Raw genomic sequence first — 26116 nt, 5'->3', positions numbered from 1 at the left:
GTGGAGGTCATGTTGTGTCCCTTTTTCACAGCCCATTTTTGGGGCTCAGATTAACAAGGTGCTGAAGTACAGACCGCAACCCTGACATGTAACGGCATGAAGAATACACTGTCCATCTCCCTGCTTTCTCCTTGTCTTGGGAAATGTCTCCTCCTTGTCAATATTCACATATAATGCAAAAAAAACGATGTCCTTCATTGGTCTAGGTCCACACATCCCTTTTTTTCTTTTAAAAAGTCCTTTCATTTGTCTTTTTTGGATTTATCAACAAGGTGCCTTACTTATGCACGACAGAGCACAGAAGTAACAAGAAAGAGAAACTTTGTGTCTATGGTACTAATTACCCGCATCAATATTATAGAGTGAAAGAGAGAAAGAGAGAAAGAGAGGGAAAGAGAAAAAGAGAGAAAGAGAGGGAAAGAGAAAAAGAGAGAGAAAGAGAGAACGAGAGGGGAGAGGGGTATGGGGAAGAGGGGGTAGAGAACCAAAGATAGAATGAAAGAGAGAGAGAGATTTTCCTCTGTTTCAAAAATGTGTCCAGTATGTGTTGGTGGATTTGTCTTTGTTACACATATTGTGGTATCTTTGTGGTTTTGAGGTTTGGTATTGTATGCCTTAAAATCTGGTTAACTTTTCGTTTTCTAAAAAAGTAGATTCTAATTCACTTAAAAGTTGATTGTTGGTTGCTATGGTACGTACTGCCCATCATTATGAGTAGGGTACGCTGTAGCTGTGTGTGAATGCAGTACCATATTCTCTGATTATCATTAAGGCAGTTAGCATTGGCACTAGTTCTTGTAGCATTTGTGACTGTAGTGTGTGATGGCTAGCCACAGATAATAACCATTGTGTGGGAATATCCAGAGGGAAATGAGCTCTTTTCCAAATCTGCTGATTATTATTTTTGGTGACAGACGGATAATGCGTCTAAACTGTGTGTAATTTGAGACGTTTCAAAACAGGAAACCTCCTCACCATTTTTGCATAAATGATGATGTGAAGCTAAATCTCTGTAGCACCTCAAATGTTTCTGGATCCATCATTACCTCTCTGTCCACTAAATGAAACTGAGACATATCTCTATATCAGCTGTATGTGTTTCTGTGTGTATCTTTCAATACCCTAGCGTATGGGTTGTGACACAAGGCCATCTATTTTCTTGGTGAGTATCATCAAGGTAACGTATTTGGAGTGTTTGCTAAAAACCTGACTTCTATTTTCCAGGGTAGTGGGCGCTTCTTGAACCATTCCCCTCCTCCCACTTCACCAGTCCTCGTTGGATGAGGAACAACAATAGGATAATGGCTCACTATTGATCTGCCTTCAGAGATCTGCGAGGGCCTGAACATGTGCCATGGCCTCTCTCTCCCCAGCCCTGGAACACACGTAAAGGCCTTTCCTAGAGGACTGCTGGCTGCAGCTTACTCTTATAACCAGCAGGGGGCACTAGGGCACCTTGTGTGCAGAGCAGACTGGGAAGCTGTTAGGCCATTGTGTCGCCACCTCCACTGGGTTCCATGTGCTCCTCTTACATTCTATACAGCAGCTATAATGCTGTTCGCTTGTCGCCTGCCTGGCCGTGTTGTCGCTTGGTTTCTGTATTGATCAGTGAAAAGCAGCTCCCTCCTGAACAAAGAGCATGTCCAGGCGTATCGCTCTCTCACCTCCCCGACAGACACTTCTGCTTCTCCCAAGCAACGAAAGTCTCCCTGCAGGCCTCCAACATCTGTGCAACAATATAGACCTAGGCAGCCGGGCAGATCTGAGTATCTTTATTGCCAAGCGTCTTCTGTTTCACCTTCAAGAAGGGTCAAAGCCCCGTTCCCTCTCCCTGTCTGCATCGATTCATTTTTCGATTCATTAGTTTGCCAGAGTATGATTCGAGTGGCTCGCTGAAATGGCTGGCCATCAGGGAATACCTTTGGCGAATAAGGAGTGGATAGAGGGAGGAGAGGAAATGAGAGGTTGAGCTTTTGTTTTTTCAACGGGGTTGTGTTGTTTTTTTCCAGGATGGCCTTTTGCACAGAACTGGGTAGGATCACAGGGCTGGGTAGGATCACAGAACTGGGTAGGATCACAGAACTGGGTAGGATCACAGGGCTGGGTGCTGTCATGTTTATTGCCGTTCTTCTGTCCTTTTTGCTTTGTGGAGAGATGAGAGATGTGAGGAGAGACTCAGAGTAGCAGACACAAAGGGGAGTGCTGAAGAGGGATTCAGTACCAACTACCTGGATAGGGAGGCTGGCAGAGGCTTGATTTTGAGATTGTTTAAACAAAGCAACATATCATTGTGTCTGTAGTGTAAATGGACTGACACCATCAACAGAAAGCTGATTCAATCGGAAAAAAATGATTGTCCTTGTGTGGACCTGACTACATGTTACCTTTACGTTTCACTTGCTTCATAACAGTCCAGTGGTGAGATGTTCAGGATCGTGGTGGTTACAGTTACGACTGACCAAGACGTGGTTGCATGGCACGAATGAGGAGGCATCAACATGGTTATTGGGAACGAAGTGGGATACAGGAGGTACCACCTCCCCATCCCAATGCCACCCCGTGGCTCCCCCCGGGCGTCTCAGGCCTTGGAGAAAGTGGTGGCCGAGGTGCCCGGCTGGCCGGGGCTGGTGCTGTGCTCGTCGTGCCAGCGGTCCACGCAGCGGCGCCGGGCATTCATGAAGAAGTTGCTGACAGTGTTGAGCTCCAGGCCCAGCTGCTGGGAGATGGTGATCTGCATCTCCTTGGACGGGCGCTTGTTCTCCTTGAAGATGGCGATGAGTGTGCGGCGCTGCAGGTCCGTGAAGACCAGCCGCTGCTTTTTTGGCACCATGTTGCGGTCTTTGTGATGCTCCTGCTCCTTGCGCTTGCAGGCTGTGAGGGGTGATATGGGTGGGGTTGGGGAGACAAAGGGGGAGAGAATAACATAGCATAAATGCAGTGTTACACTTATAGTACTGCAATACTATATGATTATGAGTACTTCAGTGATAGTAAAAAGGTGAGAAATGCAGAGGGAGAATTAAGGGAAGATGTAGGAAATGAGTCATTAGCCAGTACTTAAAGATGTACAAACTGGTTTATACAGCAGCAAAATATATTGAGCTTGCGTATATTGCCATGTATTAAACTTGATTTAAAGCTAATCCATCCCTTGTGCCCGGTGGGAATATTCCTTCCATCCTGCAGAGTGCAGACGGAGCTAGCCTGCGGTGAGCAGCTCTGGCTGCCTGGTGGAGACACTGCTGTTAGATTCAATATTAATGCAGTTTGGGTCGCAATGGGAGACTGAGTGACTGTTGCACAATAGTAAGCGTTTGTGTGTGAGCGTACGCGTGCGTGCGTGTGAGAGAGAGAGACGAGAGCGAAACAGAGATCAGTGTGTGTGCATGTGTGTATGAGAGAAAAGGAGTGGTGGAGAGGGAGATATTGACCCACATTGCTGTAGGAATTGGGGGGTTCTCTACAGGGACTGAGGTCAGAATCCCCTCCAGCAGGTCTGCAGTCTGCTACTTCAAACAGAGCCACTGGAGCCCTATCCATTGAGCTCTGAGATGGTATTTATAACTGCCTCCAACACAAACTGGAGTGTTGAGTGTGCACTGACTTCTATGGGGAGCAATTTGAAAAGAAAACCTCTAGTATTACTTAGAAGCACCAAATAGAAACATATACTGCTTACCATATGTACTGGAACTAGTATTAACTGTGTATAAAGGTAATATAAACAGTGAAAACAGGTTTAGATATAGTCCGTTTTGTCCCCTGTTGTCGCCTCTGTTTTTTCACTCCAATCTTACTTTATTCCTTCATTCTTTCACACTCTCTCTGGTCTGTCTGTCTGGTCTGGTCTGGTCTGTCTGTCTGTCTGTCTGTCTGTCTGTCTGTCTGTCTGTCTGTCTGTCTGTCTGTCTGTCTGTCTGTCTGGTCTGTCTGTCTGTCTGTCTGTCTGTCTGTCTGTCTGTCTGTCTGTCTGTCTGTCTGTCTGTCTGTCTGTCTGTCTGTCTGTCTGTCTGTCTGTCTGTCTGTCTGTCTGTCTGTCTGTCTGTCTGTCTGTCTGTCTGTCTGTCTGGTCTGGTCTGGTCTGGTCTGGTCTGGTCTGTCTGTCTGTCTGTCTGTCTGTCTGTCTGTCTGTCTGTCTGTCTGTCTGTCTGTCTGTCTGTCTGTCTGTCTGTCTGTCTGTCTGTCTGTCTGTCTGTCTGTCTGTCTGTCTGTCTGTCTGTCTGTCTGTCTGTCTGTCTGTCTGTCTGTCTGTCTGGTGTGTGTGTGTGTGTGTGTGTGTGTGTGTGTGTGTGTGTGTGTGTGTGTGTGTGTGTGTGTGTGTGTGTGTGTGTGTGTGTGTGTGTGTGTGTGTGTGTGTGTGTGTGTGTGTGTGTGTGTGTGCTGAAATTGCTGGAGCCAAGCTGTGGTGCTGTGTGTCTAATTACAGTGGAACAGAGCCCATTGATCAACCATTGCAGTCAAATCTGTTCACTACAGTGGCCTAACCTCCACATGAGCACAACTATCATATTTGTATTTCACATCAAGACTACTCCAGACCTCTCCTAAGCACAATCATACACTATACACTGTGTCTGCTCTATAGACAGACTGGTGGTGATGATGATGATGATGATGATGATGATGATGATGATGATGATGATGATATATCCACTCTAGACCATATGAAACTATGATGATGATAGTTTCATATGGTCTAGAGTGGATATATCATCGTTGTAGTTTTCTTGGGCAACAGATGATGACAGATGCAATATCCTAGTTATGTGTGTATGGTATGATTATTAACACAGCTATCCATTCGTATCCCTCGCTCCATCCATCCCCTTCATCCCATTATGTTTGAGTTGTTCACAGAGCTCTGTGGGAGACTTTTGACCCTGTTGTTTTATCATCTCTTAGTCAGTAGGTGTCACTCGCGCTGTGCCCTGGCCGTACGGGGCGCCATACTTGGCTGTCTTGCTACAGGCGCTGGATTTAGTAGGCAAATCAATAGTGATCGATCGGTGAGGAAGGGGGCCCTGATTACTGAATCACGCTGTAGAAAAGAAGAAAATCGATCATTGCAGCTTTTAGAGCTACAGAAGACACAGAGCAAAGAGACTGACATAAACTCATGCACGAAACACAACCCATATTGGACAAAAATACAAATGTATTTGGCTTTTATTTCCTGCTTTCACGATGGCCTACTCTGCCCAGACTACAACCCCACACCATGGCATTTATTATACCGTTCGCTACTTCAAACTGTGGCATCAGTGGAAGCCTTATAAATTGATAGACATGATTTATTTATTTTCAATATCTTTCAGTCACAAACCTGAAAATTGCATTGGATATTATAGCCTACGGTTTGGCATGTGTATAAGGTTAGGGGGACGTTGTGTTATATAAGCAACTAATTTACAAACATTACAAAGTATACCCTACTCGATTAATCATCATCATTACCAATGAATACATTTGGGTCGGTGTGGGGTTTACCATAATATAGTCCAACGGCTGTTGGATTTTGTCATGGTCACTCAAAACAATCCCACAATGCACGGGCAGATCATGACTTCAACACATTTGTATTGAACCGACATCTAAAACGGGAGTCAATATAAAGTTTTATATATTTATATATATTTATTTTATAACTTTTCTCTTTCTCTGGTCGTTAATATTCGTAGCATTGCAACGCACCAAAAAAAGGTTACGAGAAAGGCCCTGGGCGTTCAATATCGGTCGATAGATTCGTGAGTAATTCGTGTGTGAAATTCAGTTCGTCCAATTAATTATGCCTCGGAGGGAGAATGGGAAGGAAAAAGATTCATGAGTTTCGAGAAATGCTTCTCGAATTGGTCAGTTGTAGGTTTTATTTGCTCAAATTTTGTGGGAGCAATGGTCCTCATAAACCGTTAGCACCAGTTAATTTCACTCGTAAAGGCGACTAGCCTACCAACCCTGTTATTCCAGGACTTCGCTTCAACAGTCAGTTCCTGCCTGGGTTATCCAAATGCCACTCTTTTGTCAATTTTGTGCTGCGGTTATATTTGTTCGAGAAAAACAACAGCCTACTATGTAAAAATAAAATATATGTTTATCTCTAGACATTGAAATCATACTGGATCTATGTAATGAACGTCACGTTGTGATGTGTTTTGGTTATTAGCACTGCAGAATGAATAGCCCATAGGTCTTTGATCAGCTAGTCCAAAATGTCACTAATGTCTAATAGCCATGGCTACATATTTAATGACAACACTCCTAAATGTAAAACACAGATTCATGTAGGCTTACTGTTAAAGTGTAGCCTATTGGTTGATCTAGCCATAGACCACTGTTTTAATGAATCTCCCGATATGTGTTTTTACTGGTTACGGTTGAACATGTTTATGCACACGATAAAGTCAACTTCAAGTTCTGCTTCCATTGCCATTACAGAAAAGAACCCCAGGCACTTCTCTCTCTACCTTATAGGCTCTGCCAGTTGGCATGTATCAGTGTGTTATCTAAAACTCAATTATTTCCCCCTGCAGGATTCTAGATGCCACAGAATCGGATGCACCTTTTCTCCAGACCTTGGGTAGTGCTGTAAAATAGGGCGTACAGTATTTTAAATCCATGGATTTTGTTTTGACTTGTGTTGCACAAATATTGGTAGGCTATGTATCGACTGGGCTGCACTTTAAACGCTAGTTTGTACAGTATTTATTCCATTCAGACCGCAGGGCAGTGCCAAGGTTTCCCAATGCAAACTTACAACTCAATACTCCTTAATGTAATGAGGCAGAGTTGGTGCTAATATACTGATAACTTGATACAATTTGTTTGTTTACCTTGCACACTGCTCTGCTGCAAGGCATTCCCCCACAGCTTCAATAACACTCACTCAGGACCACTTTGAAAGTCAACCTGCTCAAATCTCTTGTTAGGAAGAAGAATGGTTCTAACTTCAGTTCAGAATAAATTCACTGGAAGCCTACATTTTCATTTGACTTACGCTTTTTTTTTGAAGAGATACTTTATATTTGACCAGTCATTAGGCTTCCATTATATCTGAGATCATCAAAGAGATTTCTCTGTGTGCAAAATTCACCAATCAAATGTTGTCATTAGATGTTTGTTCTTTAATAAAAGTGAAGCGAGTACCTCTTTAATCACCTTTAGATAAATACCCTGTATTTACCTATGTAGGTCGAGAACCTGATATGATATAATATCAAAATAATACCATAATGACTATACAGTCAGCTCATTGTGTGAGCTGACAGCTGCTAAATGCCTTTAGAAACAGTACTCAAGTGCTCAGATTATCGATGGAAACATGCATTTATACTTACAAGTAATGTTTAACTGAAGTCAAATGTGACAAAATGCGTGACTTGGAACATGTTGTAGACCTCATGCTTAAATGTATTGACATGGCATATCATACTTAATTGGCAACAAATGTCAGTGAAAGTTGCCAAATGAAATATGGTGGCATTGCTAAGTAAACAGTCAGGCTGCTGAGGAAATTTAGGAGTGCCCATCTAAAGAAAGATTAGTGATATAAATTCAACTTTTGTTTTATGATGAAACATATTTATAATTTAGTGACACCTCGCTACTTTATATAATGTACTCTGTCATTTTGGTGTTTCCCTGATTAAGAAAGGTAATAAGCGACAGATCATTTTGGTCTGAGAAGTTCATGTAAAACAGCACTACGGGTCCAGTGGCAACATGTTTGTAAGAGTGGGGTAACGTTAACATTGACTAACTTCGCTGAGATTGACTCGATCTATTATTTACATAATAATAACTATCATCTTTTTTTACGTCAAGAGGTCTGCGGTGCCTGTGAGAGCAAACCCACAATCACAACAGGTGTATCTCTCAGTTGGACGCATTTGTTGAATGTAGGCCCACCACATCATCAGTAAATACATCGTTTGATAACAATAGGCCCGTGGGATACGTGGTAAATCAATTGTGAATGTATTTCATATATGGTCTGATCATAATACACATTTGCTTAATTGTGTCTCATTGAATTATTATACTTGAGTTACTAATCCCCAATTTCGGTAAAAGCCTGCCCACGCATACTTCCAGATTCAAAATGGTATGTAAATAAATATGTGAGCGTGTGAAAACTGCCTCTGCAGCCTGGCTAGAGGTGTGTGCTCTATCGGATTTGAAGTGAGGGGAAGGGGGGTATGGTGGGGGAATCGATAACTAACCGCACCGTGCAGCCAACCGTTCTGCCTGGGATCGATGGCTTGAATGGGGCTGATCTGAAATTGGGTGCGGTGCGACTCTCTCCCGCTGAGGCCGGGCTACTGCAGGCGAGAAACAGTCACTATGTCAACCATGGACTCTTATTCATAATGACTTACTATTAATAGCTGGCTTCTAACAAGTCATTGGGTCAATGTCTGATTTGGACATACAAGATGCACACCATCATCAGCTACGACTGACTCATTTTAAATCGTTATTATGGGCTGTTACTTTTAGTTACCTGAAATAGAGATTATTAAAGCATAAAGTCATCGGACTCCATGATTTAATTGCAGACATATTATGTTGATATTGTGAAGGTAGGCTGTCTTTTTTGTGTGATCGTATTTCTGCCAATGTTTTGCATAATGCCTATTCTATTGTTAAGTTGTTTTATAGCAACACGTTTAGCATCATCAAACGATATTGGTCTACAATTAAAAACTGCAATACCCTGTACCAGAGCCTTTATTGAGGATTGTTGTATTACCTTTTGAAATAAAATTAAGAATTCGCCTACATCAAAGGTCAAATGTAAAGACAAATAAAAAAGGCTGAGTAATTGAATTGGCAGTATGGATGACTGGCCACAACAGATCACAGATATATTTTTTGAGTGACCTTTGTGGCCAGCAATATCACTGTGCAGACAGAAGGCTTTTGTCAACATTGTGAGGGGCTCCTGTTAAAACGCATAACTCAACTGTGATGTTTGTTTCTTTAAGCATAGCCTACTGTTCTTGGCATGTTCATAACTGGTTAATTTGCTCTCTGGCACCATAAAACATATGGCCGCTAGTCCTGACTCTATTTACCAAGTCAAACCTTAAGTTTAAAAACTTTTCGTCACACATTTTGTGTTTTTCTTCCTTTCGGTGTTTTATGGGACGGCCCAAAAATGTTATCAGTGAAGCAGCCTGCAAATCGTCTCAAAGGTCGATCTTGATGCATGTAATTCTGCCGTTGTCAGCTGAAAAGAAAGTGCAGGTGAGTACTTGTATAAACAATGTTATTCAATCAACGAGGCAGCTTAAATGTCGGAAAATATGGCTAACTATTAGGAAATAAAACCGTAATCATAGTATAATTAATTAATTAATAAAATACTACTACTACTAATAATAATAATAATACATGTAATAACCAAGTCAGAGGAAGTTTAATTAATCCAATATTTTATCAAATAAATAACTAGTTTTATCGAACAAAAGTGCAGCATGTAAAAAGGGTTGGGCTTGAAGTTTGTCATAGTATCTTTGGGTGCGTGTTGGGTTAATGCAATTGTCACACACACACACACACACACACACACACACACACACACACACACACACACACACACACACACACACACACACACACACACACACACACACACACACACACACACACACACACACACACACACACACACACACACACACACACACACACACACACACACACACAAAGTTTAAATGTGTTGATTTTGATATTGAATCATTAACTGTGATATGAATATGTGATGTAATGATGTATTTGCATATCTTCTTCAAGCTACAACATGTTTCATCTTTAGCCAGTAGTGGATAAAGGGGGGTCTAAAGATGCCGTCTCAGAGAATGGGCCTTAGTTCTTTAAACATAGGCCGAAAAATGATGGCCTGGCTGAATGCCTTGGCTGAATAGATATTCAAACTTAAATTAAAATTATTATGTTAGAAACCACACCGTTTGTTTAAATAGCATGTAATATAACATTGATTAATTAATTAATTGATTTAACGGTCGTTGTGTTTCTTTGTTGATTTGTGTGTGTTTGCCCAACTGGAGTTTCGGGTTGCATCTGTGGGTACGGCGTGGGGTGTGTCGTGTGTATGACTGCGGTTTTACTGTGTGATCGACCCTGGTTGCATGTGGTGTATTTGAGCGCATGCAGGCTCGGCTCTCAGGGTAGGATTAACTGTCTATTCAATAATATTTATGTAATATTTTTTAAAAATCATTCCAAATGATTGTAAGTTTTTCAGTTTTCAGTGTAAGAGTCAGGCTGGGATGCTCTTCGGAATTACTTGTCTTCTATTCAACTCAGAGTTAAATGAAAGTTTCAGTGTTGGAAAATATTTAGCTGATGTGAAATAAAGAGTGGTAAAATCCGAGATAGTCTCCAATCCTATTTTTGGAACTATTACCACTGCAAAATGAAGGGAAAACGTGTGCTATTGTGTGCAAATAATCAACATGCAACATGTGAAATTTGTGGCCAAACTTTAAGGCCCTCGACTACTTATTTATCTATTTGATGTCACCTTTAAAAACCATGATCCTCTTTTGACAATAATCTATGAAGCCAATGCGGCATGCAGGAGATCGTTGGCATGCGGTGCCCGAACACGTTTTATGTTATTATGGGCCTAAAATGAGACCCGTTTCTGAAGTCATTTTTAATCACAGTTTAAAAAACGTTTTTTACTGCCTTAGAATGTGTTTAGACTTATAGTCTACAACCGAACCTGCACGCAAGCATGGTTGTGTTTATCAAATCACGAACTACGATTATGAATTCAGTGTAGCCTATGGATGAGGATGTTGTCATTGCATGTTGCCATTCAATTATCACTGCCGGCTAATTAGTTGACTATTGGCTAATGCTACTATTAGCCTATTCGTTCAAGGCCTAAATGGGGATGTGTGCCCTTTCTCTCCTTAATAATTGGGTGGACAATGTGTACTTTGTTCTTCGAACGTTGCAGTATTCGCCTTAGATCGGGCATTAAACAAGCCGTTATCGGACATTGAATAAGCGATGACCTGTCGGGACGTCAGATAAGCGGCCACTTCTAACCGGAGAGACAGTCGGCATTTCAACACCACTGCTCAGAGATTTACAACCGTTTACGTAGGGCGAAACGGGAAGTGCTGTATTGCAGGGTTTCCCAAACCCGGTCCTAGTTTTTTGTTTGTAGTTTTTTGCCCTAGCACTACACAGCTGAACCAAATAACCAAGGCTTGATGATGATGATGATGATGTGTGTGTGTGAGTGTGTGTGTGTGCGTGTGTGGAGGTGGAGGGGGGCAGTTAGGCTTCAAACAACCAAGTAACGCTTATAGGTTGGCTAGGGATAATGTGGTCTCGTATACTCTGATTCCACGCCACCAAAATATTTATGGAAATCGACCCAATACAAGATGCCTTTGTTTTTACGGTGCCAAATATGACAATATAAGCTTAGGCTTATTGACATTGATTTTGCATTTTATGTGTCTAATAATACATATAATGTAAACCAAATAATTATTATATTATCTGGCAGGGAAATGTTGCTGTGGATGGCTTCAGAAAATGGCTTCCTTTACGGTTTGATATTTGAAATCAGTGACGCGATGCCATTTAACCCTTTGACGCTAACCTCATGCGCACAGTTCATTCTCCTAGCAATTTGATTTAAAGGTCATTCTCTCCTATTGATCCGGTTTGGAGAGTGGGCGACAGAGAAGCGTAGGAATTGATCATCTAAAATAGAATAGACGGTATTCTGGACTGTAAGCCTATTGATGCAAACGGGTTGGAACTATGTGCTGCATTTATAATTACAATGGCCCCGTGTGTATTATCTCTCTTTTGTGTCTGCATATGTGATGAAAATATGGAAAAGAGACACAGTGAAGTTCTGAGGTTATACTAAAGGCTATACTAAAGGCTACTACTGTACAGTGTGAGTGGAGCGACTGCCCACATTGGCTTGTGTAAGTGACGGAACAGTCTTCTGTTATTGATCCCTTTACCTAATGGAGACATTGTCATTTTCACCGTAGGTCTGTCTGGCCATAGGCCTATTGGTTATACTGTGTTGACGGGACGAAATTAGGCTAATGTAATTTTAGGCTATTCCCTTATCTACAGCATAGGTTAACTGGTTCGAAATTTTAGAGAATTGTCAACATAACATAGCCTATGATTAGTGGAATAGCAGTTTTTACAGCATATGCTGTAGCTGCATCGTGCCAATGAAAGCATGCGTTTATTATCCATTCCGTTGTATGTTATGAAGGGTGAGCTGTTAATGGGGGAAATGGTATTGCACAGGAGAGGAGAGGGAATGGGGAGTATGCCTGCATGTCACAGCTCCAGCGATGGAAAGGAGAGACCCGGGAATGGAAATCGATACAGAATCAGATCGGACTTAACAATGTATGGCGCACTCTATATCCTGATCACATACGCACATGCAGGCACGCTACACTGTAAAAATTGGGAGATGTATGTGAGTGCTCAATTCGCCTCCTCGAAGGCAGAAAAACACAGAACAAATCATTATTCGTCACCTGGCTGCCTTGACAAACATTTGGAATGGATTTGAAGAATGTGAATATAGCTTTTCATTATTGTACGGGGGAAAATGGCTGCGTACTGGCCATTGTCCACAACAGCCACAGGATTTCACTGTGTGTGGCGTGTACGCGAGCGCGCGCGTGTGAATCCCAGTATTTACAACACACATTGCTGTGCTTAACGAAGAGCGTCTGTGAAACCGCAGCTGCATGATTTTCTCCCGTTGTCTTCCCCATGCTTATCAATTATTAAAGTCCGCATCGATCATTTCGCAGGCCTGCATCAACACGTCTCTTTATGAAAAAGCCTGTTTTCGATTATCCTAAATCAATCACTTCTAAAGGTTCTATGCAATCAAAAAGAGGAACCGGATTTCCTGGGAAGATTATTAACAACATTCTGGCTTCATAGCTTTTGATTAATTTTATGCTCAGTCTCTTTTGTTGAAGCCTTTAGTTTTGTTGTGCACCATATGAAAATGTGTATTTTGGAGGCGAATATCCCGGGAAAGCGTTTTCCGGATTTGATTGAATATGGACTTTATTCTTTGGACTTTGTGTCTTAACAGAGCCTACAACAAGATGGAGAGACGGATCTGATTGGGAAATTGTGTAATATTATTGATCACGTGTTGACTGGTGTTGGGTAAAGGATTTATGCTAGACGCAGGCTAGCCTATGAACAATATATATATATATATATATATATATATACATTCATTATTTATTTAATTTGACTCATCTGGCACACTACCTCCATAACCTACCTCAACCATGTTGTACAGCCCCTTATTAAAGCCATAATACATGGCTTCAAACACAGGCCAACAGCGCCATTCATATAAAGATTTCAGCACCAAAGACAGCGGTGATCCCAATTGAAAATGGTTTTGTTAGGTGGTGGTAAACATTTATGTAGCCTGCACTTGGAGGTGGATAGAAATGCTAGTGCTGTGTGGAGCAGGCTGGGTTGGTCGTTGCTTAGGTACAGCGATGACATTTGGATTATGTCCCAGACAGGCAGCGTTACGTCGGGAATATGGAGGCTGCATACACGTGGCTTACTTGTGCATATAAACTGTTGGATGATAGATTAATAAAAGACTCATTTCACTTATATTAGTTTATCATGAATATCCGAGCAATCCCCCCAAAATCTTGCTCCATAGTAAAAGTATGGGGACAGCAGACAGGTTGACCGCCAATGATGTGATTGGCATGTAGACTAGGCTTGTTATTGAGCTATTCTCTCCCTATCCATGATTTGCGTGTATTTTCATTGAATAGCCTATTACTAGAACAGAGCATTAACTCATCCTCAAAATCGACATTTTACAAACGATAAAATGTTGATATCCCCGCTGTATATGTTTGGATAAATGAGATTGATTCTCTTGCGTAATATTTCATTGCGTCGTACTTTCCACATAGGAGGTTTGTCAGGATCGTATCATTTTGGTTGTCTCTCTGTTGTCTTCCTCGTGGCTCCCGAGTGATTCTGGAACAATGCGTTGGTGGATGCATGTTTACACAGATCCAAGCTGATTATGTAACCCAACCCCCAAATGGCGTTTTGAGGGCAAGTTTTCCATCCAGTCTACATGTAACATGATTACAACAGAGAGAAAGAAAAATGCGTGCAATTCCCAGTCTCTCATCCCCTTTCCCAGCTCCTGCCTAAATCTCCCAGCCATCCCCCAACGCTCTGGGAGAGTCCAATGGGAGAGAGTGCTGAGGCGGAATAATTGATAGATGCACCGGCTATCCTTATCGATCACTGCTTTATTGACCCGACCAAATACATTGAGATGGAGTGTGGAATTCAACACAGCTGCAAAGACGAATTGTTTTCATCGTTTAAGCAATCTATGCATCTCGGCCCTCACTTTGCCGTGTCTTTTTCAACACAATCAAAGGTGTTGTCTACTCCATAGCTACAGTATATGTGCGCTTCCTTGTTTAATTGGCTTCAACATTCGAAAAGCTGCAGGTTGTGAGCTTGTTTGGAGATAATGATTTGTTCTAAAAGGCAGTGGTTGGCCTAAATTGTAGGCCATATCAGGTGGGTATCTTCTCTGAGATTCACCTTGCCCTCCTCACGCGGACAATACTACACATCATTCCAATTATGAACCATCCGTTTTAGGGTATGCGCTTAAAGGGAACGCAGCCTATCTTTGTCATGACAGAACCCCCCCTCAATTGACTACATCGTATTTTTAATTTTATGGGGAGGATTGTCATGTGAGTGTGCAGCCACTGGCGTTTTCACATTAGCTAAGCAAGGCAACGGCATTGATTTGTGTGACTGTGATGAATTTGGAATAGTAATTTGAATGTATTGATTGATGTGGCCGACCGAGTAGGCCTATCGCCAGCATCCCTTTTAGAATCACAACCACCAACTCCCACTCCGCATGCGCACAGTGTATAAAGGTGAATTTAAATGCAATAAGTAAAATGTAGCGCCCGCCATTTCCATACCACAGTCATTTGTCATTTTGCCCAACTCCATGTTGCTAGAGAGCAACTGACAACAGAACAAGGTAGCTCACAGGACAACATACAGCACGTCGAGGCCAGGTGACACCCTCCTGGAACAGCGTTCGCTCTCAAGGAGTGCAGCTATTAAACAATCATAGCCATAATTATGACCATAATAACAATAACCATAACAATTACCATAAAATCTCTACTATAATGATTGATACTTGTTAATAATGTATGATACTTGCACTAGACCGATTAAAATATCCTATTGAAGTATGAAGAATGTCTATGTAGCCTATATCATCCTCAAATATCCGAAGTCAACCTTAATGCGTTCAGGCAAATACCCATGGGGGAACAAATGGAGCATAGGTGAATCAATTCTAAAATAATAATGCATACGAACGGACATGCGTGCTGCACATATACACCCTATGCATGCAGAAACACAAGTATGGAAAGTTCTGTGCCATAGTTCTAGTATAGTGCATGCAGTTCACAATCAACCATGTCTCAGAGCATTTCGTATTATTCTGTATGTAAATCCAAAACACTCCATTTAGTATGATATGTTACGTTTTGCATGGTATGTATTAGTTTGTGGATGTCCATCAACCATTTAGTATGATATGTTACAAATTACAATTCATATTATATGTTACGAATTTGCCTAAACGTGTTATATGTTACGAATTTGTAAAACGTGCAATATGTTACGAATTTGAAAAATGTATGAATTTTCTAAACATATGATATGTTATGAATTCTAGCTAGGTGGCTAAAGTTAGCTAGCTACCTACTGTTAGCTAGGCTAGGGGTTAGGGATAAGGTTAGGGTTAAGTTTAGGAGTTAAGTTAAAGAGTTAACGTTAGGGTTAGGGGAATGGTTAGCTAAAAGGGTTACGGTTAGGGTTAGGGGAAGGGTTAGTTAACATGCTAAGTAGTTGCAAAAGTAGCTAAAAAGTAGTAAGTAGTTGAAAAGTGGCTAATTAGCCTAAGTCGTCTGTAATAAGATCCAGACTTGCAACCTAAGAGTTGCTAGAAGTTTGCGTTATGAGCCTACCCGTTCACCAGACCAATCACCCTACTTTGTTTTTGCCTTAAGTAAACATCTTCCTTATGTAACCATGTAACTAAATGGAGTGTCTCGGATTTATGTACAAAATAAAACGAAATGCTCTGAGACCAGGTTGCGACTATATAAAAACCCCACTGCCCAATTAGGTTTAATTAGGTTTAGCAATGGCACTTAAAGAGACAATTGTGGAGTGTTTAAATCTTTATATACCAAAACGCCGCTAAATGTGCAAAGTAACCATTTATATTCCATGAAGTGCTTTTCAATAGGACATTGACTGGAACTAAAATATGCCACTATATCTGCTTAATTGAACTGTCCACTGAAATACGACACACAGAAGTACTGATTGACGTTTTGAAGCGCATGCAGGTCCTAAAGGAGTGCTTTGCAGAAACGTCAAAGTGGCGCTCACTTCCAACTCTTCTGATTCTATAGCTTTCCACCCTTAATTAATCCTCTTTAATTAGCTCCTAAGCTTTATAGCTTGTAAAATAACACTATTCCCAGTTTTCACGGTAAAGGCTTGGAGTACAATACTGAACAATGTTTCAAACTGTTCAAACTGTTATCTCTCACTGGCAAAGTGGGTCGATAAATGATCCAATGAACGAATAAATAAATATGAATAAATTGTTGCAACTTTTGAATTCAAAGTGAAATATAAAAGTAATGGGTAAATAGACAAGTTCAATCGCAGGCCTATTTCAAATTATTTATATGAACATCCCCTCTCGAAGTTTCGAAGTTGAGTGATTAGCAATATGTGACAGTTAAATGGTATATGTCTGTTGAATTTCCAAAATGAAGTATGATTATTTTGTGGTTGAATTGTTATCAAATTAATATCCTTCTGCTTTTTTGCCTTGCCATCCGTAAGCAGGCTAGTGTAGGCCTTAATCATTAGTAATTCTATATACTAGGATTGCATAGACCTTTGTAAAAACAAACGTTTGACTATAGGCCTATGTATGTTTATTGCCAGCATAGACTACAACACGATGTTCAACCTGGGTTGTAGTGTTTTTGTCCGGTGTAGCTCAGTTGGGAGAGCAAGGCGCATGCAATGCCAGGTTTGCTGGTTTGATTCCCACGGGGGACCCACTACTGTAAGTCGCTTTGGATAAAAGCGTATGCTAAATATGATTGTTGTTTTAGAGTTGGTATGTTGTAGATTCAAGAAAAGTCCCCTTTGACCACAAATCATTCTTAAATTAGGCCTATTTGTAGATTCAATTAGCCCTATTTCACCTCCACTCCGTTCTTATTTTACTTCTATTTACACATAATTACACTAGTGCACCATGAACTCGCTATTCGACCTGTATGGCTTTATAATTTATTATAAATACTTGAGAAATAAAGTATAGCATAAGCAGAATGTAAAAAGAAAATCATAGACAGAGGCATCTGTTTCTTTAGCTGTCTTGCAGATCCAAATGGATCATTTATTAGTGGCTACTTTAAAAAGGGACGCCGGACCCGAAGTATCGATTCGCGGGAGGTCACGCTCCCGTGACTCACTGCTCCGCTGCTAGGCACACCTCAGACGCGCCTTGTGTACGCCTCCCGGAGTCGACAGGGGAAGGGAAGGCCCACGAGAATTCCAGGTCCATTTGAACACATACATATAATTAGCGCGAGGCTTGTGGAACGACTCCACACCAGAAGAAGAGTGAATATGTGAAACTTGACAAAGGGTCATCAATACTACAATACTACAGTCTTTCTGTCAATAATCGCACCATTTTATTATCTTTATTATGGTCCAAATGATACAGTTACAGAGATGCACAATCAATTTGATTCAAGCCATTCCCTGTTTGACTTCATTTTGTCTGTGGTCGAAACACCTCGTGAGTTTGTGTGTGTGTTGTGTGTGTGCGTGTGTGCGTGTGTGTATGTGTGGTCCCCATTACGTCCGTGCGTAAAATTGATTACAACTATAGGCCTACTATAACGTTGCCAGCAAATTTGCGCATGACTATTCAAAAACTTGAAACAAGTTGATTTATCTTTTTCAGGTTTAACACCTGATTAGGATATCACCAGCAGAGTAGACTACCACAGACTAGCTTGTTTACTCTTTCTACTTTATTATCTGAGCATGAAGCAGTCAATCCAATCTGGATTTACTTATCTTTTCTAACAACCAATTCAACATGGTTATTTAACAACCATCGTTAACTCCTCCAAGAATCCACACTAACTTGTTTAAGTCATAATCTGTTTGAGTAGCAATTGATAGTCTCGCCACATTGACTTCTAATTGATCCCTTCACATTAGCCACATTTCTCCTCACTCACCTGCTAGTCTGAGCGCCGACATTCTCTGGAACTCGGGTTCCTGCAGCCACTTCCACATCCTCCGGAAGGTTTCCCGTCCAGACTTGAGTTTAGTCCAGGGTTTAGGGTTCCTCAGCAGGTCAGACAGGGTTCCCTGGGACCGACACAAGATCCGCTGTGCGAAGATGGCCTGGGGAATGCTGTAGCGCTTGAGCTCCGCCGTTATTCGCTGTGCCACCTCCTTGGTGTTTATTTCTTCCACCTGCCCCGAACCACCTCCCTGCCCGCCCCCCGCCGTCTGCCTCTCCCGATCAGAGAGCATGGACCCGTTAGCCTGAGAGTGCGGATGGCTATGATGGGGCATAACGTTCAGGGATGACATGATCCCGGCCCCGTGACCCCCCAATCCCCGGTTTAGGTGGTCCTCGCTCCGGGACAGCATCGCTGCGTGAGACTCGAAGCCTCCGGACGAGAGCATTTTGTCGTTGGAGAGGTGGGCGCCAGGACCATAAGCGCAAAGAGTCTGCTGAGAGTTGTGCAAAGACCCGAGGCCGTTGGAAAGAGGGGACAGCGACTGGCACATGCCGGACATGTCTTTAGGGTAGTGGCCATAGAGATTGCCCATCGAGGCAAGGCTCCTGTCGTCCCGCATCAGGGTGAAGCTGCCACTGACGTTGCCGGCGGCGAGTCGCTGGTGCGCCGGGTGGTGGTGGGCGTGCGGGTGGGGATGGTGGTGAAATTTATCCGAGACTGTGGATATGGGGGGCAGGTGCTGCAGCGGCGTCAGCGTAGTGTAAGTGCTACTCATGGTCATCCCGGAGTCGCAGGACATGGTCATTGCGGGGTGCAAGGGACCGGACAATGCATGGTCTGTGCGATACTCCCCAGATCCATCTAATATTGAGGCCATACTGGACACCATGGCTGAACGTCCGTGTGACACCAAGTTCCGATGCGACGCCAAGGACTGCCGTGCGTGGTGCGGAGAGTTCATTAAGTCACCCGTTTGATGAGAGTGAGATACGCCGTGCAGATTTCCAATGTTTTCCATTGTAAGTTCCATCGTTGAAATAATCTTTATTTCCACCTCTCTTTCTCCTCTCTCGCGCGCTCCCTCTCCCCCGTCTCACACACTCCTTTCCAATAAATTGTGAACGATTTCAAAGCCAAGCCATTGATTGTACTAGCCTCTCTTCAGTCAATACAGCATGATTTAAAGCGTTCAGTTGCCCGCGACAGAGCTGTGCCACAAACCGCTGCTCACGCTTCTGATAGGTGTCCGTCCTTGCTTGTAGCCTATTTTATTCGCTGTAGAGCACCACTACTATAGAAAGCGAAGGCTGTGATTCCAGCGTCTATGATGACGTGCCCGCGCGTATGTTAAGACGTGACTGTGCCTGTGTATGTTTGCGCCCACTGTTCCAGCGTTAGCACTCAGTCTGAGGCTGTCTGACGTCACCAGCTCTCTGTCAGACAGATGTTTGCTCATGTTGTAAACTGAACCTCGAATTTCTCAAAAAGATTACACGAGACATTTAAAGAGATACGAGACAGACCCGTATCTTGAGCAAAACTGCAAGCCATCGCCATGCAACATTTACCTTGAGATATTGGGGAGTCCTGCCTGGATAAGAAACTTGCGCCTTTGGTTTTCCCTGATAAAGCCGCATAACTTGGCGCCAGGACATGTGATTTCTTAATGGTTAAATATCAATTGACATGCTACTGCCATAAATAAAAAGCTCTGTTATTTTAAACAATCTATTGAAATGCACCCCCTTAAAGATACAGGCTATGGTATACACCTTGGAGTTTCAGTCAGAAGAGGCGCACACATAGTTTATTTCCGGATATGATATGCTGATTGATTTTCAGAATGCAATTGAGGAAAATGTCATAGAAAAATGCTATGCATTTTATTGTCTACATGTAATCACGGGGCCCAATGTCCATGCACTATATTATTATTTATTCAAGGGTCAAGAAGGAAAACGGCTAATTCTAGACTAGAATAACTATCACTGTGTGCTATATGCATACAGTGCCTCCTTTAGGTATATCCTATAATGTACAGCAAATAGGGTAGACCTGTTCTCATGAACGAATAAGTCCAAATGGTTTAGGAAAAAGCAAACTATATTTTAATTTGTCTAAAAATGTACCCAATATTTGAGCCAACTATAAAAGCCATGAATGTATTGGCTATATGTGTTTATGCTGTATGCGCTGTGTATGCAGTTGATGGACGTTAAAGGCATAGGCTATACGGGGCCTCGCCTATATTCTCATTTTCAGTCGAATTTTTCCTTCACAATTTCCCAACTTCTGACTTGTTATGACCCGTGTTAAAGCTCGCGGCCTGCTGACGTCAATCAAGGTCAGCAATCCTAATGCATCAGTGTCAATGGATGTATAGATCAGTGGACGATTCATCGATACTGCAGCAGCAAAATATACAGAAGCCATAGGTGCTTCATTTGATCACGAGAAACCTCAGATATATGGGGTTGTGGAAAAAGCTTTTTGGGTAGGTCCAAACCATGCGGAGATTTAACTCGTAGTTCCATTTCAGTTTGGAATTTAGCCTGTCAGGTGGTTACCTCAAAATATATACAATCATTTAATATGTGGCCTATTTGTATTGTTTTTCTTAGCCTGGTTTGTACAGTATGTATTTGTCATTTTTTAAAGAGCATCAGTTTCAAAATACTATTTTGCATGCGTAAAATGTGTGTGTAGTCTATTCTAGTTGTATATATATGCCTTTCATGTACAAACCTGTATAGGCCTATATTTATAATATGTTAAGTAATATAGTATTGGACCTATTTTACATTGTATTTGCACCACAAAACTAAGGCCCAGTAGCTTATCTAACTAAGTGTAATGTTGCAATCAAGACATGGGTCTGTCCTAGGTCTTCAATAGCCCATAGCCGAGGAAACCATCGAGGACAGCATTATTATCTCTCTGCACACACACCACGTGAAAATACGTGTAATAGGCTTTATGACATGAAAACCTGTGGGTTAAAACACGGAAAATCGCCATAAAATTAAGAGTTCCGTGTATGTGACCCGCAATGTCATGGGACAAGCCTATGTTTGTTGATCGCTTCTTGCTACTTACTGTTCCAATTCCAATTTCCATTTGAATGAGATTTAAAAGCAGCAGAAAGTGCCCACTTGGAATATGGTCCTCATTTCAGATGTATATTTAGTAATTTAGCAGACGCTCTTATCCAGTGTGACTTACCGGAGATATTAGGGTTAATTATCTCGCTCAAGGGCACATCGACAGATTTTTCACATAGTCGGCTTGGGGATTCGAGCCAACGACTTTTCGGTTATTGGTCCAAAGCTCTAACGCTCTTATTAAGCCTATGCTCATTGAGTGAATAAGGATGTGATATATTTGCATACACTACAGAATTTACTCAGAATTGATTTTGTGACAACTTAATTAAGGCTAAGTCTACCCAAGTTAGGCTGCATTCCAATTATGAAAAGGTGCTATGTAGGCCTAGGTATCTAACCCCATTTTATGGGTCCCCTGATTGTAAAATGGTGCCTTGTTGTTGTTAGCCAATGGAGGATGGTACTGGTGGCATCAGGGAAACAACAGTGTCCGCCCGGGTTAATGTCCCTCTATTGATCCCCGAGACCACTGCTATCCAAAATGAATTACTCTACCCAGCAGCGAATCTGTCATCTCCACGCAGCGAACCTATTGGTCAGGTCTGTGATGGATGTTAACTTTCATCCTTCTTCGCTGCTAATTCACACGGGTTTACCACACAGAAAAAGGTCTGTTAAAAGTTTGTACAGTGCCACTTTGTGAACGGTGCAGAAGGTTGCATACAGCAGAAGGTTCCTGGGTAGGCTATAGTCCTACCTGTTGCCTTATCATCAAAACTATATATTTTTGTCGACATAACACTAGCCCTTTATTTGTTTGTTATAAAGTCTCGTTTCAAATCGATGTTAAGTTTGTTGTTGTTGCAGTTTGACTTTCAAAAACTGTTGGAAACACGGTGCACTGGGCCATCAATAGTAGCTTATTGAGCGTTGTAATATAATCGAATGATCTACTGGACATACACACACACATATTCTTAAAAATAAATATATTAGCCTAGAGCTGTTTTTTAATTTGAATTTCACTGTAGGCCTACTGTTTTCGAATGTCCAAATAAGCGTATCCTGTGGTGAACAGGCCAACAATATAAAATATTAACGTTGTCGATATCTGCGGTGTAAGAGGGGCGATGCCGCTGAGGCTCAGATATTTATTTCACGTTATTAACAGCGGGTGGGTCGACGGATTCAGCACCATCGACTTTACTCAGCCACCCTGGTGCTGCTACCGCCTACTTACTCCGAAGCATCGGGTCACCAACATAACAGGGAGATGCAGTCTGGTAGGAAACATAAACACCCCCCCCCCTTAAAGTGAGATATGCACGGTGCCTTACCAAGCTTTTCACACCTTAACTAATCACTTTTATGTAGCACCTGTTGTTAATAAGTAGAATAGCAGCAGCAACAAACGCGTTTCTTTATCAATGAACTTATTGTCTGGCTCTATGGTAAACCACAAATCTGGGAAATCTGAGTCTACATTAGTTTCTTTTTGTAGGCCTAAACATCATTTTTATTTCATTTATTTAAACTGATAAATTGCGCTGATGTTAATATCAACCACTTTATATTAATGATTAATATTATTATTTTTATTTGTATTATTATGCCTATTTAGGTCTAGGGATTATTGATTTCTCTATTCACAAACGACATAGTGCTTCTATAAACTTTTTATTTTTAATAACAATGGTAGAATAATTCGTTTCAAAGTTTTCTCTCGATGTTGTTGGGAGACATGGTTGAATATTGGAATATGTTTTTTTTATACACAAATCAATTGTACGAAAGTTAATCTTGAGTAAGGTTTTTGGAAGTCCTCGAAGAGATATGCATGTAATGTGAACATGTTATTCTTACAGTATGTATTACCAAAAATTACAGGCCACATAAGCTGCATGTCGTCTCACAGCGTGAACCAATGAAAGTGAATTCGTACCAAGCAAAGTGAAGCCCTTACACAAGCTATATTTTCCAAGTCTTTAAAGAGATCACTCGACAGAGACAGAATAGTCTTTTCATGGCTTCTTGAATGACTCCGTCGCTGATGCATCGCGGTTAATGTATTCTAAAGTATATTTACTTGAATCTGTCTATTGGCAAAAGTTAAGTACCCGTGTTTAGTAATGTCGCATTCATCAGAGGCCTCTGAGCAAGTCAGCGGGATGGAGCACTCTGCAATGCCACAGAGCCCCAGATGCTGGATGGTCTTGGGTGTGAGAAACTCGGAAACTCGCTTATTTGACGAGCTCTACTTTAAGTAAGTCCGTGTGTGTCTATATGAAACGTGTGTGTGTGTGTGCGTTGGTGTGTGTTGGTGTGTGTGTGTGTGTGTGTGTGTGTGTGTGTGTGTGTGTGTGTGTGTGTGTGTGTGTGTGTGTGTGTGTGTGTGTGTGTGTGTGTGTGTGTGTGTGTGTGTGTGTGTGTGTGTGTGTGTGTGTGTGTGTGTGTGTGTGTGTGTGTGTGTGTGTGTGTGTGTGTGTGTGTCAGACTATCACCACCTCCACTATGTTTCCTATTTCTCATATCCATTACAATGATCTCGTAGGCTCATATGCTTAGTATTTAGCTTTCAGTTTCCTTATTAAAAACGTCATAACCAGCTCTATAGTAGTTTATTGAAGTTGGCTATAAATGTATTATTTCAAACTACCAGTAGCTTTCTCTTGCATGTCTGTATTATGTTGGAATGTCCTCAAATCTCGACGAGCGACAGCTGAAACACATTGACAACTGCTTCCTCACATAACTCTCTCTGTTTTTTGTAATTCTGTTCATTTCACACATACGTCTACTGGACACAGAGGCCTGTGCCAACGCTGATGTAGGGACATTCAAGTAATGCATAGTCCTGCCTATAAGCTTTATAACATTGTGACGCTAAAGTCTTTAAAAAAAGTAATGCTGTTTTTTTTACATTTGACTTAAAGGAACATATATTGAACATATCTCGGTTTGAAACACTTCGATGACTGCATAATAGTTGATTTTGTAAATGTGTGAAAAATCTACGTGCTCTCATCGAATCTCCGTTTTTGTAAAGCGTTTGCCTGCAGTTTGTTATAAGATATTACTGTGTTGCCATGGATTATTATTTAGGGACGTTTGCATTTGAAAGCATCCTGCGCATAGAGGACTTGCAGTGATCAATAGCACTGGTGCCATATCGATCTATCCGCATTCTGATCGATTGACAGGTAGAATTGGGCCTAGAATGCGTAGGGACACTATTGTGACGCTGGTTTACTCGAATTAATATACACAACTTGGTTTTTACATATATGCATAATTTATTTCTATGATGTAGCCTAACACGTATAATGTAATGTGGGGTAGTAAAAGTTTTCGGCTGCCCCAAAAACAACTAGAGTAGTCATCATCCTTTATGGCTGTGAATCTATCGATAATCAATATATTTAGCCATGCCAGGGATTTTTATTGGCATCGTATTAATCACCAACATCAGAGAGTGGTTTCACTTTTAAGATTAAATGCTTGGAAGAAAACATAAACATTCACTGTGTGGTAGACTATAATATCGTCAAATAAAATACAACCTGAAATGAAACATTTTCATTATGCAACAATGTTTTTTGCGTTCCTTTCTTTTTTTCTTTCTTTCTTTTAATGGCAAATTGTACGATGGCAAATGATCTAAATACGAATAATATAAACAATATAGTTCATTTGATAATAACAAAAATAACACTTTATAACAGTGTAATAATCCATATGTAGCATTTTTCCCTTTGCTATAGTTTGTCAAACATTGCAATTTACAAGGGAGTCGTTTATTATATAATATAGATAATACATAAGCATACATACTATTAAGCGTATAGAAATACATATATCGATGACATTAGCTAAAACTGAATCCTTTTAAATCATCGATCTGTGTGAATCTGATCGTTGATTTCATTCGAGTTTGTGAAGTGCATGTACGAAAGGGCTAGGCCCTATGAAATGAACATGCTCTTATTCTCCAAATAGAGGTGCCCTGATGGTGTCTTACTATTGAATGTTACTGTTTACTACTGACTGTTTACTATAATCACTGATGATCTATCGAACCAATGTTCAGTCACTTATCGACACTTCAGACATATTCTGTTTTAGCGATGTAAAGCCATTTAGAAACATATGGCATGTTTGACTATTTTGGCACTTATGCTACGCATATGAGTTTAAGATTGAGCCACTGAAAATCAAACGTGCATTTTTGAATGCACTTACAACAATCTGTGCTATGCTTATAAGGCTACATGCAGGCCAACACGTGCATGTCTGACTATACTTTTAAAATATATTATTTTATACAAACAAAACCTATTTGTATATATATATATATTTATAATTGTTTACAGACAGATTATTTCACTTATAATTCACTGTATCACAATTCCAGTGCATCAGAAGTTTACATACACTAAGTTGACTGTGGCTTTAAACAGCTTGGAAAATTCCAGAAAATTATGTCACGATTTCAGAAGCTTCTGATAGGCTAACTGACATCATTTGAGTCAATTGGAGGTGTACCTGTGGATGTATTTCAAG

General features: G+C 41.2%; 1 protein-coding gene across 1 annotated transcript; it reads right to left on the bottom strand.

The window, feature by feature from the left end:
• Positions 1–477: 477 nt before the first annotated feature.
• Positions 478–19679, bottom strand: LOC124037043 (hepatocyte nuclear factor 6-like). The gene is made up of 2 exons (XM_046351666.1): positions 18441–19679; positions 478–2871 (listed from the first exon to the last, which is right to left on the bottom strand). The coding sequence occupies exons 1-2, from the start codon at positions 19480–19482 to the stop codon at positions 2579–2581; spliced, it is 1335 nt and encodes a 444-aa protein (XP_046207622.1). The 5' UTR covers positions 19483–19679; the 3' UTR covers positions 478–2578.
• Positions 19680–26116: the final 6437 nt, after the last annotated feature.

Source organism: Oncorhynchus gorbuscha, linkage group LG06 (genome assembly GCF_021184085.1).
Source record: "Oncorhynchus gorbuscha isolate QuinsamMale2020 ecotype Even-year linkage group LG06, OgorEven_v1.0, whole genome shotgun sequence".
NCBI classification, from domain to species: Eukaryota; Metazoa; Chordata; class Actinopteri; order Salmoniformes; family Salmonidae; genus Oncorhynchus; species Oncorhynchus gorbuscha.
Note: the sequence above shows the minus strand (reverse complement) of the source record. Positions and strands in the feature narration are given on the sequence as shown.

Excerpts from the sequence above, each read along its gene's own strand:
- LOC124037043 (XM_046351666.1), bottom strand. The coding sequence starts at position 19,482 with ATGGAACTTACAATGGAAAACATTGGAAATCTGCACGGCGTATCTCAC. Across the intron at positions 2,872-18,440 it reads GTCGGCGCTCAGACTAGCAG|CCTGCAAGCGCAAGGAGCAG; the intron begins GTGAGTGAGGAG and ends CACCCCTCACAG.